General features: G+C 42.3%; 1 protein-coding gene across 1 annotated transcript in view; it reads left to right on the plus strand.

The window, feature by feature from the left end:
• The window catches only part of FARP2 (FERM, ARH/RhoGEF and pleckstrin domain protein 2), a 172,075-nt gene that overhangs the window by 25,730 nt on the left and 129,885 nt on the right, over window positions 1-16,460 (plus strand). Inside the window, exon 2 of the mRNA XM_040348878.1 lies at window positions 1,953-2,180. Coding sequence (XP_040204812.1) covers window positions 1,977-2,180 — 204 coding nt within the window. The 5' untranslated portion in view covers window positions 1,953-1,976. The remainder of the gene's footprint in view (window positions 1-1,952; window positions 2,181-16,460) is intronic.

Below are 16,460 nucleotides of genomic sequence, written 5' to 3' on the forward strand. Positions count from 1 at the left end.
TAGTTGTTTTATTTGCGTTAAAAAACTAGTTGTATTGGTTAGACAGGTTTTTTCTCTGCAGTTTCTTTATTCTCCCCATTTACGTAAAAGCCATTGTGACAATCAATTGAGTATTTGAAATGTTCCATTATATTTCTACATTACTATTTTATATATCATTTATTAAGTGCTATATAGTTATATTTTAGCGGATGCAAATTCATGTTAATTTCTCTGTTGTGTGTGTGTGTGTGTGTGTGTGTTTTTTTTTTTAACTGGGAAAATGTTTGTGAATTACGGTAACTGTCCTAGAATATATGCATTAGAAGTAACAAATGAAAGATTTTTGCATATAAAACACCCCTTTCACACAGAAGGCGTATTGCAGGCGCTATAGCGTTAAACATAGCGCCTGCAATCCGCCCTTAAACAGCTGCTCCATTGTGAAAGCCCGCATTGCGGGTGGTTTTAACCCTTTCTCGGCCGCTAGCCTGGGGTAAAACTGCCCCACTAGAGGCCGAAATGGGCCGCAAATCCGCTCATCGGCAGTAAAAAATATCTGAGTTTTACCGCCGACGCTATGGGCGGCTCGGTGTGAAAGGGGTCTTGAAGCTGAAATGCAGGCACAACCACTTTAAGATCCCTTTCACACTGAGGGCGTTTTGCAGGAGTTATAGCGTTAAAAATAGCGCCTACAATCCGCCATTAAAAAGCTGCTCCATTGTCTCCAGTGTGAAAGCCCGAGGGCTTTCACACTGGAGCGTTGCGCTAGCAGGACGGTAAAAAAAGTCCTGCTAGCCACATCTTTGGAGCTGTGAAGGAGCTGTGTGTATACCGCTGCTGCCCATTAAAATCAACAGGAGCAGGGCATTGTGGGCGGTTTTAACCCTTTCTCGTCCGCCAGGAGACTGGAGCAGCTCTGAATCTTGACAATGTCTGGATACCTTACTGGCAGCTGGCTCAGTTTCTTAGCGTTTTTGCAGAGAGACTGACCCAACTGCTCCTGCCCCTCCACAGCCCAGCGCCCCAGTAAACACTGGAGGAGCGGAGAGACAATTTCCACCAGTTACTGCTTTCTGCTCAGTGAGGATTCAGAACTGAGCGATTAGCAGTCATGCGATCATTGAGTGCTCGGTCTTCGAGTTGGCAGGGTACAGCTGCAGCATTGGACCAATGCTGCAGCCACATAGGTTAGTATAAACATTTGTGTGTGGTGTGTTTTTTTTATTTTTTTTAAGTAGGGCTTTTACTGCATAATTTTGATAGATCTAACTGACTGGGAATGAATAGAGATACACATTCAGATTGCGATGACCACATCTAGAGAATTGGCTTCCATTGCAAAGATACTGATTGGCCCACCCCACCTGCTTCCAGGGCCTTGCTTCATAGTTCTAGTGATGGGCTAGCAAGGCAAGTCTGGGTCTGGTAGGGTTACAGAGATTTTAGGACATAACTAAAGCTATGTGCAGCCCCCTCTATTGATCTGATTGCACAGTAAAGTATTTCCCAAACTTGTCCTCAAGTTCAAACAATGATTTTCCCACATGCATAGCTAAAATGCACTGCGGACTTACTAGCTGCCCTAAGGCTGGTCATACACTGAGCAAATTTCTTTCCTGCAGTGGGTGAGATGCTGTTACTTGTGGTCCTTTACACTTGCTATGTTGATGGACATTGGGCTTGATTTTATTTGTGAGGTAGCATTTATTTTTTGAGTGTTTTTAAAGAATGACACTATTGGAGTCTTTTTTTTCTTATACTCCATGTGATTGAGCTCGATAGTTGGCGGTTTGAACTCCATGCAGGTTTTTTTAATAGGACTTTTATATTGATGTGTATACATATGATTCACAGAGCTACATTTGTCTCATAATTCAGTGATTTAGTTACACTTTTTGTGGCAGCAGTGATATTTTATCTTGGTCTGTATACATAAGTTTGATTTAATATACATGTCTTTAATATTTCAGGAAATAAAACAAGATCGGGTCATTATGGGGGAACTAGAAGGAACGTATCGTGTGTTACAAACTCCAGGTGCCCGTCTGGGTGCAGAACGAAGCACTGGCATTAGCACACTGGAACCAGGACAGAACCTCAACACTGCTCTATCCTCCTCTCCTGCCAAGAACAACAATCAAAATCTTTGTTCATCTGTATTGCTGCTGGATGGCACAGAACTAACAGTGGAAATTGGGGTATGTTATGGAATGGTCTTAAAGCGCATCAATTTAAAATATTCATTGCCACGTTGTATTTCAATTATTTCTAGCCTACGCCTCCTAACCTGAACAATTCTGAAGTTTGTAAACTTGCGTTTTGAAGATCCCTCCCCCACATTTACTTCCTTGAATTCTGTGACACTTATTTACTGTGCCCTGTCAGTAGGTGCTTCTGTGTGTCAGACTTGGCAGAGCCTGCCTTCCGAATGGAGTTTTAGGACTCACAGCTTGCAAGGAGCAAGGTACCATGGGGGTCGTAGTCCTTTAGAAATTAAATATAAGCAGGAGAGGAAAATATACAATACATACAGGGAATGGAAAAAGATGGCTAGCAGACAGGTAGTACTCATAACGTGAAAGGAGATTTTTTTTTTTTTCAAACATGCTTAACCTCTTTACAACTGTGTAACACACATACAGTATGCCGCACCCAGTAAGTGGGCTTTAATTCTGGGCTCGGCATACAGTAAAACCATGGTAACTTGGTTTGAGAGCGTTTTGCAAGACTAGCAAACTGTTTTAATAGATTTTGCTTTGATATACAAGCAATGTCTTGATATAAGAGAAGCGCCATGTCACAACTGAGTATAAAAACGTGCAACAATCCTGGAAGAAATGCTGAGGGAACATGTTGGCTCCCTCAGTGGTGACTGGGCGCTGCTCCAGGGCTTCATTCTCGGGCAAGTATTTCATAATGTGCTAGTATGCAATGCATACTAGCACATTATGCTATTGTCTTGCAGTTTTTTTTTTTTTTCTTCTTCTTCTTCTTCTTCATCGGTTTGCTACCGCTTTTAAAGCAATGCTTTTAGCATGGATCAAAATGGGACCAAATGCTATATGCACTTGTATCCTCATGGGATACAAACATTTTTTTTTAAGTTGTGGTCAAACTTCTGTAATATACTCACTGTATTTTGCAGTCATTGTAGCGGTAATGGAAATGGGGTACTACGCGCCAAAATTGCTAAACTAAAAAAGTAAGCTGCTACCCAGAAATAATCAAATGATTATGCAATTGTGTGTAGGTGAAGGGTGCGCTGAGTGAAAGATAATAGTATTAAACAGTAATTATACAATTGATATAAATACTAGACATCAAAAAGAAACAAAATATTGTGATAAACCAATGTGTCCAGAGTCGCTGGATATTATTGGTAATAAGGTGATAAACCAAAAGTGAGTCCACAATAAAGGAGTCCAGTGATGACGTAATTGGCTGGAAAAATATAAATTCCCATAGGTGATTCTTAATTAAGAGAAGTGTTGTGCTTGCAATCAAAATTGTTATGATCCACCTTCACCGTGACTTTGTCAAACACCCAATGTGAATGAATAGGCAGGCTCCTTACCAGATGGAATTGCCCCCAATTTTGATATCAAAAAGGGAGGACAATTAAAGCTTTAACAGGATCACCTGTATATGAATGGGATACGTCCTGACAGCAGTGGTGATTACAGTCATGGATTCTCGGATGTGTGCATGAAAAATAAATAGTGGCAAAACATAGTGTAACTCGTTTTAATAACGTATAAAATTAAGTACATAGGGAGCCAAATGGCCGCTTACTTTGTGAGTGCCTTGGACCCGGCACTGAGGCTTAGTGATACGAAATCAACTAGGGAAGATCCTGGGTGCTGTGAGCTGCGTGATCTCCGGAGCGTGCGTTCCACGGCCGCAGCGGTGTGGAGCCAGCAATGCAGGAAGTGACGAGGTACTGGAGCGTACAATTGCGTGGTTGGGTGCCGCCCCGACGTACGTTTCGGAATGATCGTCTTCAGGAGGCGTGTCCTGAAGACGATCATTCCGAAACGTACGTCGGGGCGGCACATTGGTTTATCACAATATTTTGTTTCTTTTTGATGTCTAGTATTTATATCAATGGTATAATTACTGTTTAATACTATTATCTTTCACTCAGCGCACCCTTCACCTACACACAATTGTAGCGGTAATGTAAATGTCCCAATGCTTTTTTAGGTTTTAGTGCTGGTAATATATAGGGTTACGTTTCTGTAAAATTTGCATGTGGTATTGCTGATGTTTAGCTAGGTGCATGACACATGAGTGTTGGTGACTGCATGTGAGGCTGTTACGAGAGACACAGCCAGGATTCCCCTTGTAATCTGGTCCTGGATTTTACGTAATGCCACAGAACAGCTGTTATCCTCAGGACAGGTTTGTCTTGAATGGGCAACAGATGGACACAGGATAAGCTGTTCTAACAAGCTTTGCTCTTTTTACCTCTCCATGTGTACAAATTCTTCTTTCATAGTAGTAGCAATATAGTTTTTAAAGACCTGACTCCATTTTGAGACTTGGAACCCCTCTAGTACCCCTCTTTCAGTAGCAAAGCATAAAATATACTCCAAAGACATGCTGGTAGGTTAATTGGCATCTTTACAAATTGGCCCCAGTATATGAATGTGGGTTAGGGACCTTAGATTGTAAGCTCTATGAGGGTAGGGACTGATGTGAATGTACAATGTATATGTACAGCGCTGCGTAAATGAACCTTAAAAAAAATATATATATATATATATATATATATATATATATATATATATATATATATATATATATATATATATATATATATATATATAGTTAGTATTTTCCGGCGTATAAGACGACTTTTTAACACATGAAATTGTTCTTAAAAGTTGGGGGTCGTCTTATACGGCGGTAACCTAACATGTAGACTGCGGCCGTCCATTTTTTAAAAGCCGCGCCTCCTCCTTCTGCTGTTCCGTGATAGGCAGAACACTCAGCTTCCCAGCAGGGCCTCTGTTCAGCGTTACGCCTATCACGGATGCCCTCTCATCCTCGGTCTCGGACGAGAGGACATCCGTGATAGGCTGAACACAGTGTCACGCAACAGCACGAGGAGGAGGTGCGGCTTTTGAAAAAATGGACGGCCGCGGTCTGACAAATTCTGCATGTCAGGGATAAGGTAAGGGATTGTTGAGACATGCAATGGCACAGTGAGGCATGTAATGGTGGCACAGTGAGGCATGTAATGGTGGCACAGTGAGGCATGTAATGGTGGTACAGTCTGGCATGTAATGGCACAGTGAGGTGAGGCGAGGCGAGGCATGACTAGTAGGAAGAGGGTCGTCCTATATGTTGCGTATATCCCAAAACCAAAATTTTAGCTGGAAAATTAGGGGGGTCGTCTTATACGCCGGAAAATACGGTGTGTATATATATATATTTATCTGTGGATTGGGTAAACCTTGAAGGTAAGTAAATAACTCAAAATAAATGCTTACTAATAATATACAGTACTCCCCTTTTAAGCAGTGATGGGGGGGTGTATTCTGCACACACATTTGTATTTGCTGCAGTGCGCTCCACTCTTGTTAGCAGACATCTTTTTTAGTTTCTCATCCCTCAAATGTACATGTAAAATGTCTAACAAGCCAAACCCCTGTATTTGGTTTCTTGCAGGAGGGTTTTTGTATATCATAAAAACTGTTCTATGCATAGCAAGGCTAGCAATGCAGATGGAGGAATCTGTACTTCCAGCTATTGTAATCAGGCAGTCATTGAACCCGCAGCAGGATTTGGCTAGCTTTAAAGCTGACAATAAAAAATTATGAGCCATGTTTGTTCTGAACTTATGTTAGTAATTATGATGGATTAAAATATGTAGTAGATATAGACAATAGTAAATTCTTTGTGTGTTTGTACAGAAGAGATTTGCAACCGTGGAAAAGGTAAAGATCATATGATCAATTTTTCTGCTCATTGGCATTCAGAACAACAAAAAATTGTCTCTGAATGATCTAGATCAGGGGTGTCAAACGCAATTTTATTGTGGGCCACATCAGCATTATGATTGCCTTCAAAAGGGCCGGTTGTATCTGTAAGATTAGATGTCCAGTGCATCCCCTCCCCTTACATTGGATGTTAAGAGCCACCCCACCATCAGAAGTTGAGTCCCCCACTCTCCCTTACATCACAGTGCGCCCCCCTTTCCTTATGCTTCTGCTAGGAAGAAGCTGGATGCATTGCTTGGTCCTCATCCAGACCCTTACTTTCTTCTTTCAGAGGAGGGCTGGATCTCCTGCAGGTACAGGAGAGGTGCAAGGGCCAAATTAAATGGCCTGGAGGGCCGGATTCGGCCTGTGGGCCTTGTGTTTGACACCTGTGATCTAGATAGATCAGAACCAAGATTACTTGCTTGTGAAAAAATGCCACATGATGAAGTTGTAATATACATTTTTTTTTTTATTTTTTTTTTTTCAATTCTTTATTTTTCATTTTTCCTTATTTCACAATTCCACAAAAACAGGGACATTACCATGCCATATTAGAGAATAAAAGTCAACAATCAAGCAACAATACATTGTCCTTGTTCCCGACCTATCTCTGACCCTGCTTACCGTTAAATAGTTAAACTACTATATAGCTCCCGCGTTAATTTACCGCTTTTCTGAGTTCCTATTCCCCTAAACCATTTGTCATGTCCTCTCCCCTTTTTGAGGTAGTGAAAAATCCCAATCACCCCCCTCCCACCCCAAAATCCGGGCCCCTGTCCAAGACCTTCCTAAGCCCCAAAACAAAAACAAAAAAACAAAAAAAAAATCGTTCCTCCAAAATTATTCTTCCTCCTCCACCCCTCCCCTCCCCCACTCCTCCTCCCTCCCACCTACTCCCTTCGTTCCCTATAACTATCATAGGGGGCCCATACCTCCCTGAACCTCTCCTCCTGTTCCCTCAGAGCCATCGTGAGACTCTCCATACATTGGATTTCCCTAATTTTTTCATGCCATTGTGGTCTACTTGGTGAGCACGTATTCTTCCATAACGCTGGAATACATGCTCTGGCTGCTATTAACAGATGTCTTACCAAGGATTTTTTGTAATTTACTACTGATATCGGAATATCTAACAGTAGATAGGCCGCTGGATTTTCTCCAAGAGACATTTCAGTTATCCCTTCTATTTCGTCTGAAACCATCTTCCAAAAATCTTTCACTCCTTCACAATTCCAAAAAATATGTAACAGGGTTCCCTCTTCTTTTAGGCATCGCCAACACATATTTGACGTTTGTGGAAAAATTTGATTTAAAACTTCTGGGGTCCTGTACCACCTGCTCAGAATCTTATATCCTCCTTCCTGGTACTTAGATGCTAGGGAGGCTTTATGATTAAATTCAAAAAACATTTTCCTCTGAGTTTCAGTGAAAGTTACCCCTAAGTCTCTCTCCCAGGTTTGTATAAAACCTATTTCTTGTGGAGCTTTCAGTTCGTTGATCAGGGAATAGAACAGTGATAGTGAATGTCTAACCGCTTCTCCCTTTAGACACAATTTTTCGAATTCCGATAATCTTACCCTCACCGTAGTCTGACTCTGTATTGATCGCAGAAAGCCCCTTAACTGTCTTCTCCTATATGGCTCCAAGTCCTCTGCTAACTCGCTTTCTATTTCCTCCCATGTCATTACCCGGTTTTCCTTCTGGAAGTGAATCAATCTAATTTTGCCATGTCTTTTTAAGTTCCCAAACCCTGGGTCGTTCAGACCTGGCATAAATGCCGGGTTTCCCAGGACTGGTGTCATCGGATTTGCTTCTATTTCATCATTTGATTTTCTAAATACTTTTTTCACCACCCCAATTGTCGTCCCAATCGTTGGATGCTTTTTAACTGCTTGTGGTAAAATAGTTTTAGAAAGCCAAATTAGTCCTTCCAATGGTAATTCTATCATTGCCTGTTCTAAAAGAATCCATGGTTTAACTTTCGGTGTGACGCACCAATCCAACACTCTTGACAGATGCACAGCCTCGTAGTATGTAAGTGGGTCTGGAAAACCTATGCCTCCCTTTTCCTTTGGTAAAGTTAAAATGTCTCTCCTAACTCTGGCTGGTTTCCCTGCCCAAATGAATCCCGCAAACTTCGCTCTGATCTCTTTCAAAAATCCCTGAGGTATGCTAATAGGGAGTGTCTGTAATAGATATAATAACCTCGGCATTGCATTCATCTTTACGATATTGACCCTACCGAACCAAGTAAATACCTCCTTATCCCATTTTTGTAGGTCACGTTTTATTTGTCTTACCAGCGGTGCTAAATTTAGTTCTAAAATTCTATTTAATTTCTTCGGGATTTTGGTCCCCAGATATCCAATATGTGAATTTGTCCATTTGAATGGGAAAAAAGAGGCCAATTGTCGTTGTTGTGCCATGTTCATCTCTACCCCCATTGCCTCCGATTTGTCATAGTTTACTTTAAAATTTGAGAGCTCGCCATATCTAGCAATCTCGGCCAGCAATGGAGGGAGAGATAAAATAGGTTCCGTAAGAGAAAACAACAAATCATCGGCAAAAGCCGCCAGTTTGTAAACTCCTCCCTTTACACAAATACCTCTGATATCTGTGTTCTGCCTTATTGTCCTCAAAAAGGGTTCAAGTGTCAAAATAAAAATAATTGGTGACAGAGGGCAGCCTTGTCGCGTCCCATTCCGTATCTCAAAAGGTTCCGACATAATCTCGTTTATTTTTATTCTAGCTTTCGGCTGCGAGTATAGACTCATGACCCATCTTTGCATCCCCTCCCCTAAACCAATATATTTTATGATTGTTTTTAAAAACTTCCAATCTACCCTATCGAACGCTTTTTCAGCGTCAGTTGATACGAGAACTAGAGCTTTCCTAAATACCTGGGAGAAATGGATCGTATTAATCACCCGCTGCGTATTCTCCCTGCCTTCCCTTCCTGGGGTAAATCCCACCTGATCTTGGTGTATCAGGTTAGGGATATATGGTAATATTCTATTTGCTAGAATTTTGGTAAAGATCTTCAAGTCAACGTTTAGAAGCGATATAGGACGATAATTCGAGCATAGTGTTAAATCTTTTCCCTCCTTAGGTATAACCGCTATATGTGCCAAAAGAGCTTCCTCCGGAATCCCCTGTCCTTCTCTTATCGCGTTATATGCCTTTAAAAATCTTGGCATAAGTTTTTCTGCATAGGTTTTATAGTAGAAAAGAGTGAACCCATCAGGACCGGGAGCTTTACCTGGTTTTAACAATTTGAGGGTGTTTGTAAATTCCTCAGCTGTAATCGGCCCTTCCATACTTCTCCCAATTTCCTCTGCTAATTTCGGCATTCCTGACTTCTCAATGTATTCCTTTATCCTTGCCTCCTGCCCACTAATCTTTCCTGTGTCCAGCTCTTCTTTTAGTTGGTATAACTTCGTATAATAGTTTTTAAATACTTTTGCAATTTCTTGTGATGATTTCACTATCCTATCCCCTGTTTTGATACCTTCTATGCGGTTTTGGGTCCTCGTTTCTCTTAATGCCCTCGCTAGCATCCTACTAGGCTTATTACCGTATTCATAGAAGGCACGTTTACATCTTCTTAATGAGGTTTTTGCATTGTCTGTTAGTAGCAAATTCAATTCATCTCGCGCCTGCCTCAACTTCTCCTCAATCTGGATTGCCAGTGACTTTTTATGTACCCTTTCCAATTTTCGAATTTCTCTCAGTAATGTTTCCATCCTTATTCCTATCCTACGTTTCCGTCGTGTTCCCATTGAGATTAAAATCCCTCTCATGAAACATTTATGTGTTTCCCAAATGCAGCTTGGGGAAACCTCTCCCACCTCATTGTCCGAAAAGAACCCCTCCATTTCCTGGACTATCTTTCCCTCATACTCTGGGTCTTTAAGGAGAGATTCGTTTATTTTCCAGTGCCACTCGCGTGCTACAGGTTCTCCCCATTCTAGTGTGCAGTTTGTCGGTGAATGATCAGAGATTGTAAATGACCCAATGGAAGCCTCGACTATATTCTGTAAAAAATTTTGTGATACGAATATATAGTCTATTCGCGAGTATGTTTTATGTTTAGCTGAGAAGAAAGTGTAGTCCCTCTCCTGAGTGTGCCTGGTCCTCCAACTGTCTACTACCTGTATCTCCTGTATCAGGCTCTTTGCTTTACTTAATTTGCTATAAGAAATATGCGATGTTCCTTTCGATGTATCTAGGATAGGATCCAGGGCCATATTCAAATCCCCTGCAAAAATAATCATACCCTCTGCATTCAGCTGTATTAAATTAATATATTTCTCCAACGCTACAATCTGTCCTTCATTAGGCATATAAACATTAACCAAAGTTACTTTCTGATCGTTTAGATAGCCTTTTACTATAAGTAGGCGTCCTTCCTCGTCCTGGATAACCTTTATTTCTTTCCATGAAGTCGTCTTTGCTAACATGATTGCAACCCCCTTTGTCTTTGTTGTCGATGAGGAACTCTGGTATATAGTTGGAAATCTATAATTACCCAATTTTGGACTTTTATTTTTCTTGAAATGGGTCTCTTGGAGAAAAATAATATGTGTCTTTAGTCTCCATAATTCTGCTAGCAATTTAGATCTTTTCTCAGGGTTATTTAGCCCTTTCACATTATAAGACATCAGATTAATCCTTGCCATTTTGGGTTCTCAGTCACGTGACTCTTTGGGACACCAGTAGAGGTATCAAAGGGGCCCAGTAAGTAGATAAAAGGGCGGTGGGCAAAAGAGTCCCCCCCGGAGAGGAAGGGAAAAAATAGGGAGGCGAGGAGGAGGAAAGAGGGAGAAAAAGAAAAAAAAAAAAAAAAAGTCTCCTTAGTCCTCCAATCCGGTTGGTCCCCTAGGATCCCAGAGAGGACAAATCAAAAAAAAAAAAAAAAAAAAAAAAAAAAAATATATATATGAGCGTCTCCGACTTCCCTCCACACGGAGGAGAGACGCTTTAGTGGGCTAAGGTGTGTGAGCACCGAGGAGAATCAAGCCTTACTATAGGTCCGGGTGCGCCTCCCTGAATTCACCCATAAGATCCCTTTCCCCTCCCCCCCCATTTCTTGTCTACTATAAACTCTGCACACAAGATGGGGTACCCCCCCTCTCCCTATAGACCTTAAAACATTAAACATAATCCAACATAAAAATATATAGACATACATAAACCTATTTAGACATAAAAATCTCTGTCTCACGGTCTAACCAGTTGGAGGTCTATTCTCTTCTTTCCCCTTTCCCCCCCCCCCAAAAAAAAAAAAGAGAAACCTACAAGCCTCCTTCTGAGCTCCCCACACCCTCCCAGCTCTCTCTCTTCCACTTCTTTAATCTGTTAGCATGTTAGCATGTTACTCCTTATATTTTACTCCCCCCTCCCGCCCTCATTTCCATCTTTTCCTGTCCCAACTCTTCTTTGTTCTCTCTTCCAATTTTCTCATTAGATCCTCTTATTAGGCCCCCGTTACCTCCAGACCCCGCTCTCCCTACCTCCCCTTACCTCTCCCTATACCTCCCCCAATACCCTCTACCCTTACCCCTCTCCCCTGTGTCATACTTCTAAATAAGTGTCATGGCCTGTTTGACCTTTAGTGTCCATGTGTCAATATATCAATATTTTATCGTGACCCCACTTGCCCCCCCCCCACCCTCTTAACTGTATCCCCAAAAATATTACAAATATTACTGAAAATTCCATCAGATATTTACCAAAAAAAAAAAAAGACCCCCCCCAAAAAAAAAAGAGAGAACCCCCCCCTTCCCTTCCCCAGATTCTCAACTTCCACACACCCCTATTTACCCTTAATAGTACTCCCTGTATACCTTTGTGTAGCTTATCTCATATCTTCTCTGATCCTTAATCCATCGGATCTAGAGGTAGTGACATAGTGACGTTAGTGAATTAATGAATCCCACCCCTTCATCTAATGTCTCTTTCAGCTGCCGCCGGCAGATCTAGCCAGTTAGAGACTACAATTGGTGCTGACCCCAGAAATTCGAATAGCGCTGGGAGCTGGGAAGGTTCTCTTAAATTAAAGTTCCTTCCTTCCTTCTTCACGTTGACAGCCAGTGGAAACCCCCATCTATATATGGCTCCTTGACCACGTATGTGCTCTAGTAGGGGTCTTAACATCCGCCGTCGGGCTTTGGTTTGCCAGCACAAATCCGGGAATATCTGTATATTCGACCCCTCCCACATCACCGTTCCTTCTTTCCACGCTTCCCTAAGAATTTCTTCTTTTTCTCTAAAAAAGTGAATCCTGCATAACACATCGCGAGGGTTGGTCTGGTCTGGGTTCCGTGTTGTAGGGACCTTATGGACTCTGTCTAATTCAAGGGGGGAGTCTGGGCTTTTTTTTTAAATTTTATTGAAAATGGCCAAAGCCGCTTCCCTTAACGCCCCCCCCTCAAAGCTTTCTGGTATTCCTTTTATTCGCAGATTATTCCTCCTGCTTCTGTTGTCTGCCTCCTCTGCGTTTAATTGCAATCTTACCAACTGCTGCTGCTGTTTCTCACACTTCTCCTCTAGCACCCCCAGTCTATAGTCCATGACCACTTGTTGCTCCTCCAGTATGCCCACTTTTTGCTCCCCCACCCCCACTTTCACCCGGATCTCTTCCAACTCTTCTTTCAGGGTACTTGTCATTGACATTAACATTTTCTGGATGTCGTCTTTGGATGGGAGAGCCTGGATAAGCCTGCTTAACTGTCGCATGTCTGGTATCAGCTCTGGTTCAGATGCATTCCCTGTGTCCCACATACTTTGTGTGCTCTGTGTGCTAGGCTGCTTAAGCTCATCTGATAGATGTTCACTCCCCTTAGTACTTAGTATAGCACCACTTAGTACACTCTTCTCTCTCTGGGTTAAAGATGAAGGGAGGGCAGGGGGTATGAAGGGTGCAGACATTCCAGCCAGTGTATATAGTGTCCTTGTTTGCTCACTGGATCCCACAGTCACATCCCCCGCTACTTTGTCATAAATTTCCGGCCCCACTGACCTTATCGCAGCAGAAGATGGTAAAGTACCTCTATTCCAAGCCGTTGAATCTATTTCCACCTCCGTCTGCTCCTCCGCTGGTGGTCTTTCAATCTCCCCCGCACGGTCCCGGTCTCCTATGACGTTCAGGGCTTTGTCTACTGCAGCGGCCGGGATAAGGACAGGTCCTGAGGCGACAACACACCCCCCACCAGCGATCAGCTGTTGTCCTTCTACCGCCGCGGAGATAGGTATAGATGTGCTCAGAGTTACTGCTGCAGCTTTAAGGGACTTCTCGGTCAGTGATTCCCTCCTCAGAGTGCTGCTTCCCCCGGCGTCCTCCTGTTGTTCAGCCCCCCTTCTCACTGTCATATAACGAGTGATGTACGAGTGGCTAGGGGCTTGGACACCTCCTGCACGTCCTCCTTGGCTCTTTCCTCGCCGCCGCGACATCAGCTGGCAGGGACCTCTGTTAAGTGCCGCTCTCTTCCCCTACTCAGAGCGGCTCTCCGTGGGGGGAGAGGGGTCTCGGATCTCTGATCTGCCGCTCTCCTGCTTCAGCGCACCCTGGACTTCAGGCTCTCCTCGCTAACGCGTGTTCACTCCTCCATGCTCACACCACCGTCCCGGAAAACGGGGTAATATACATTTTGAAGGTGTGACTACCTGTATACACTAGAGGGGAGGTGAGCATGCAGACACAATCTGACAAACTTCAGGGCAATAAACCTAACTGTTATTTATAAAAAAAACATGGAATACTTACCTGCTCTCTGCAATGATTTTGCACAGTGCAGTCCTGATCCTCTGCTATCCTTGCATATAGTTGATACAGCAGTGACAGCGGGCACATGTATTAGTAATGGAGAATAGTTTTGTTTGAGCAAGTTTGACCCAAATGATTGATTTTTAAGATGACAATGAAACCTGGACTTAGGCTATAAATGTTAAAAAAAATAATAATAAAATTATTTAGAAATTAATGTTAAACACTTTGGCTAAAGTTGTCGACCTATCATTAAGAAATTGGCAGCATGGAATTTGCGTCTGTGTGGAGACAAGCTGCAAGTGGGGGGGGTGCTTTAAAAGTGCACTTGTTACTTTTCCGTGCTTGGGAAGCTATATGTGCATAGCAGGACCCCAGAAGGTATGGTGGCATGGCATTTCAGTCAATATGTTAAAACCGTGTTCTCGTGCTACCACCTCCCCATGTGACTATAGTTAGCAGCTTGCTGACACTATCGTGCTCTCACACTTTGAAAATATACAATGCTAAACCAGTGCTGTGCTGCTTAGAGTAATAAAATGCCTAAAATTATTCACTATTTACAGTGTCTCATTATACTGTATGTTCAAATTTAAAAATATACTGGGGAAACCCCTGAGCAAAGTTACATAGCCAGTGTGCTGGTCACATGAATATAGACACACAGTGCAAATCTGTGGTGCAACAGTCTGTGCACTTATTAATGTGAGTGTTTTTAAATCTTTTAATAAATGATTCTGGCTAGAAAGAGTTATGAGGTGTACTGCCTCCACTGGAGGAGGGAGAATGGAGGCGGTGGATGGCTATATTCACTTGAAGGGTAAATGCTATTATTTTACCTGTTTGCCATAAAGATCTGTATCCAGAAGTGAGGGCATAGACTGCACAGTGTGGTGGACACAATGTGATTACTAGAGTGGAGTGCAGTGGAACATGGAGGAATATTGCATTAAGAACACATCTGAGAATTTGTGGACACTAATTATTTTTTCATATTTTTTAGTAGTGCACTATATATGATAAAGAGAACACTATTAATTTAAGTATGAGTTTATTTTCCCGCATGGTGGCAATTCTTTTCACGTGATTTATGTTTTGTGTGGCACAGTATCTTTCAGTAAATATGCCTAAGAAGCGCACACATTTTGTAGTTCAATTCTCCCAGAAAATGGTGGTGTGTTTACCTTCCATTATGTAATCGAAAGTTGCTCTTAGTATGTGTGGAAGACATGTGTTGTGGTACCACTTGCAGGTGGTTCTTTACTTGGAAAATCCTAATGTGCTTTTCAGACACTGAAACTGCTGGGTGCTTTATCTCCTGGTGAATGAGAAATATGTTCACATCCATGGTTGGGAAAGTTAGTGGTGCCCTTTTATGAAGGGGTTTTGTATGGAGTTAGAAACACCTTATGTTAACATTTTTTTTTAGAAATAAACATTTAATGCAGGTAAATACAGGAGCGAGTACCTGGTTTTGACAGGTACACGCTCCCACTTCCAGTCGAATCACTGCAGCGGAAGTTCATCCCCTCTTTCCCGCCAGCCTTCTGGGACATGTTAGAGCTCCCAGAAAGCTTTGGGACCATTCACAAAGTGCGGCTCACGCATGCACATTTGGAAGTTGGCTGTGAAACCACAGGCTGGCACCTGGACTTTGAAAACAGCCGAATAGCCTGACTCTGGTGAGGACCACGTCGGATCCTGGCCTGGACATGTAAGTGTCCTATTATTCAAAGTCAGCAGCTACAGTATTTGTAGCTGCTAATTGTAAAATATGTTGCTTTTTTAAGGTGTAGCGTAAACCCCATCAAAAAAAGATTTTTAATTAACACAAGTGAAAACCATGATACAAGAGGTGGAATGTTATTTGAAGTGATTCTGTGGCACAAAGTTTGGGTTTTTAACATTTTCCCCTCAGTACCATGATTCTGTTTAAACTTAACAATAACCATTATCTTTTAACTCCTTATTGTTGGTGGCATTAATCTGTCAAGATAGAATCTAATCCTCTGCATAGATCCCATCGAATCTTAGGACTGGAATGTGATAATAAACGTTAATCCCTGTACACAGGAAATAATTGTTTTTGACCTTGTTGTGGGAGGAGGTTGTTCTGTCTGGGGGATAATACAAATGAATAAAGAGTTCAACAATAAAACAAAGATCGGCTGAAGACCACATCCATATTGTTAAATCTTTACAGACCAGAATGCATGCCCACTAGATTTATGTGTGTGTGTGTGTGTGTGTGTGTGTGTGTGTGTGTGTGTGTAACCAAGTCGAACTAGACTAAGTGGTGAGTTAAAAACCAGAGTTGAAAACAGGTTATAACGGGGATAAAAGTACCTGTGTAGTATGAGTGTGTACCTGTGTATTGTAAGTACATGTGTGCTGTGAGTGCACGTGGGATGTGTTGAGTATTAGTGTCAGGTAGTACCGTGAGTGTTGTGAGTACCTGAGTGTTGTGTGTGTGTGTGTGTGTGTGTGTGTCAGTGTATTGTGAGTGCACGTGGTCGGCGAGTACCTTTGTACTGTATTGAGTATTAGTGTCAGGAAGCTAGTTGTTGGGTAATTTGGACAGCGTATAATCCCCCAATCCTCATTAAATTAGTAGGTACGATGCCCAGCGGGTGTGGAGATGTGACTCGGTGTCCATCTTGCGGCATGTATGCGTTCCTTGATCATCTGATCGAAGGCGAATACTGCTGTGCAAAATGTGAGCACAT

Source organism: Rana temporaria, chromosome 4, assembly GCF_905171775.1.
Source record: "Rana temporaria chromosome 4, aRanTem1.1, whole genome shotgun sequence".
Classification (NCBI taxonomy): domain Eukaryota; kingdom Metazoa; phylum Chordata; class Amphibia; order Anura; family Ranidae; genus Rana; species Rana temporaria.